Genomic DNA, 2,638 nt, shown 5'->3' on the forward strand with positions numbered 1-2,638 from the left:
CCCCCACCGGGAGTTCGCTACTGGGCCCTGGGAGCTGTGGTGGCGACTACCTTACCCAGAAAGCCGCGCGCGGAGCGGCGGTCCGTTGATCCAATGAAAACGCAGGAAAGCGATCTTTCCATGGATCGCATTCCCCGGGCCGGGACTTCCGGCGTCTTAGCAGCGGTCATTTTAGCTGCCCTCGGGACAGTCTTGGTCAGCCCCTCTCGCATTCTGCATCGGGATCGAAGCAACGATCCGAGAAGACGCGAGAGACGGGTCTGAGGGTTGATGGTGGCGGCAGCCGCTGTGCCCGCATCTCCACCGGGTCATCCGCCGCTTCTGACTCGGATCAGTTCAGTGACCGATGGCGGCGGCTGCGCCGAGGAACCCGGCTCCAGTGAGTGTGTGTGCTCTGGGCCCCACCCGCCATCTCTGACCCTAGGAGCCGAATTCTAAAGCCCCAGTCAGGGCCGCCTGCTCACATTCCTGCAGCCCGGACTCCGGTGTCCACGATAGTGAGGCGCTTGCGGATGGACGCCCGGTTTCTGGCGTTCAGTTCGGTGCGGGGTGGGAAAGCGTGACAAGCAGAGGGACCGGCGTGAGCCAAGGGTCGGAGGTGCGACTGAGCCCGGAGGATTTGGGAAACCTGGGTTACACGTTGTTATTGCAGAGAGCAAAATTTAAGATAGTTTCGCACCTGCATTAGTAGGCTGAGGAGGTGGATCTTATTCTTAGGGAGATGAGCGCCATGGAGAGTTTTGAGCGGATGAAAGACACGATCTGAGCGGGGTTTGAAGAGCCCTCCGAAGTCTGTTCATTGGCAGAACAGATTCTAGAGCAGTGTTTTTCAATCTGCTAGAGAGGGTTATGAAGACATTGAGGCAGAAGGAGGCTATATTTCCAAGGTCACAATACTAGTAAGAGGCAGCAGTAGGGACTGAGGCCACAGAGGTTAGACAGGCAATCCGAAGTTTCCTGATTCTGGGGCAGGGGATCACCATGATCATATCCGTTTAGGGCCTACCTCTTTCCACAGGTTCCCATGGCTGCAGAAGTGCTTTTGAAACTTACACAGGTAAGTGGAGGGTATCCCAACCCCTGACTGGTCTGGAAACCCAATCACATTTTCTCTGAATTTGTAATGTTATGGGACTCTTCACCTACCATTCTCTAAGCCCTTAGGTCTGGGAATCTTGGAGAATCCCCAAGCTCAGGGTCCTGAGTCCAGTAGTTATAGTGATGTATTTCCATTTGGGGCAACCATTGGAAAGAGATGTAGAAGCTTATGATAGGAACAGGTACACGCATGTGGAACTGCTTCAAGGTGAGGCTGAGCTGGTTTCTAGTGGTAACAAACTCCAGGCAGTGCCTGTAAAGCTTGGGGTCTGTTGTGAAGGAAGTGGGAATTTGGGATCAGAGGAGGAAGGTTATCTTACACAAGTGTTTCAGAGTGGAAAACAGAATGAACACAGTGTCCAGTGGGAATGTGAAGAGAGAGCCACATGCCAGTGCCGCAACAGTCTAGTGTCTCCTCTGAGTTGGGGGGCTTGGGAGGAGGAGAGCATGGTGGTAGACTGGGGTGGGGGGGCCATAGATTGTGAGTCTTCCAGAATGAGACTATTCATGATTTCATCAGTCCCTGTCATGCCAGGCCAGTGTGACCTTTGAAGACGTGGCTGTATACTTCTCCTGGGAAGAATGGGATCTCCTTGATGAAGCTCAGAAACACCTGTACTTTGATGTGATGTTGGAGAACTTTGCACTTACATCCTCCATGGGTAAGGCTCTCATACTTACTCTTGTGCCCTGGATTAGGTTCTGTCTTTCTCCTTTTCCAAAGGAGCAGCTCTGTCCTTATATCTGGACCATAGGTACTGCTTCCTTCCCCAGTTTGCCAGGTAGGTGCTATGGGCTGAGTACATGCCTACTTCCCTCCCATTGTCATTCTGCCCAAAAGATTAAGAGTTTGGGATCAGTCTCACAGTAAGCCTAGTAAATCCCACCTGGTTTATTATTAGTCTTGTAATAAGCCTAACATAATAGATTCACTTGGCTTGACTTCTACCTGTCTGGTAACTGTGTAGTACCAAAATTTCATTCCCTTTCTGTACATGACATTTCTTTGTACCTGACTATGCCATGAAATGTTATTGATATTGTCTCTGTTTACACAAATTACTCTTATAAGAACTTCCTCAGGCCTGTCGAGGTGGCTCACACCTGTAATCCTAGCACTTGGGAGGCCAAGACGGGTAGATTGAGCTCACAGGTTTGAGATCAGCATGAACCAGAACAAGACCTCATCTCTAAAAATAGCCAAGCATTGTGGCCAGCATCTGTAGTTCCAGCTACTTGGGAAGCTGAGGCAAGAGAATCAATTAAGCCCAAGAGTTTGAGGTTGATGTGAGCTGTGACACCACAGCACTCTATCAAGGGCGACATACTGAGACTCTTTCTCAGAAACAGAAAAAAATAATAAAAAATAAAATCATGTTCTATTCAAAACCCTCATGGCTCTCAGCGTCTTCAGAATAAAGTTACTTGGGAGGCTGAGGCAAGAGAATCACTTAAGCCCAGGAGTTTGAGGTTGTGGTGAACTGTGCTGCTACAGCATTCTACCAAGGGTGACAAAGTAATGAGACTCAGTTTAAAAAAA

At 49.9% G+C, this 2,638-nt stretch overlaps 1 protein-coding gene across 2 annotated transcripts in view; it reads left to right on the top strand.

Moving 5' to 3' along the window:
- The first annotated feature begins 206 nt into the window (after positions 1 to 206).
- LOC105887523 (zinc finger protein 211-like) overlaps positions 207 to 2,638 on the top strand; it is a 15,634-nt gene continuing 13,202 nt past the window's right edge. The window contains exons 1-3 of one of the 2 annotated variants that reach the window (XM_023516435.1): positions 207 to 379; positions 1,019 to 1,057; positions 1,619 to 1,760. In XM_023516435.1, the coding sequence (XP_023372203.1) occupies positions 347 to 379; positions 1,019 to 1,057; positions 1,619 to 1,760 (214 nt within the window). In that variant the 5' untranslated portion in view covers positions 207 to 346. The remainder of the gene's footprint in view (positions 380 to 1,018; positions 1,058 to 1,618; positions 1,761 to 2,638) is intronic. The other variant, XM_012808663.2, reaches the window with a different exon arrangement.

Source organism: Otolemur garnettii, unplaced genomic scaffold (assembly GCF_000181295.1).
Source record: "Otolemur garnettii isolate 467f Iridium unplaced genomic scaffold, OtoGar3 scaffold00091, whole genome shotgun sequence".
Lineage (NCBI taxonomy): Eukaryota > Metazoa > Chordata > Mammalia > Primates > Galagidae > Otolemur > Otolemur garnettii.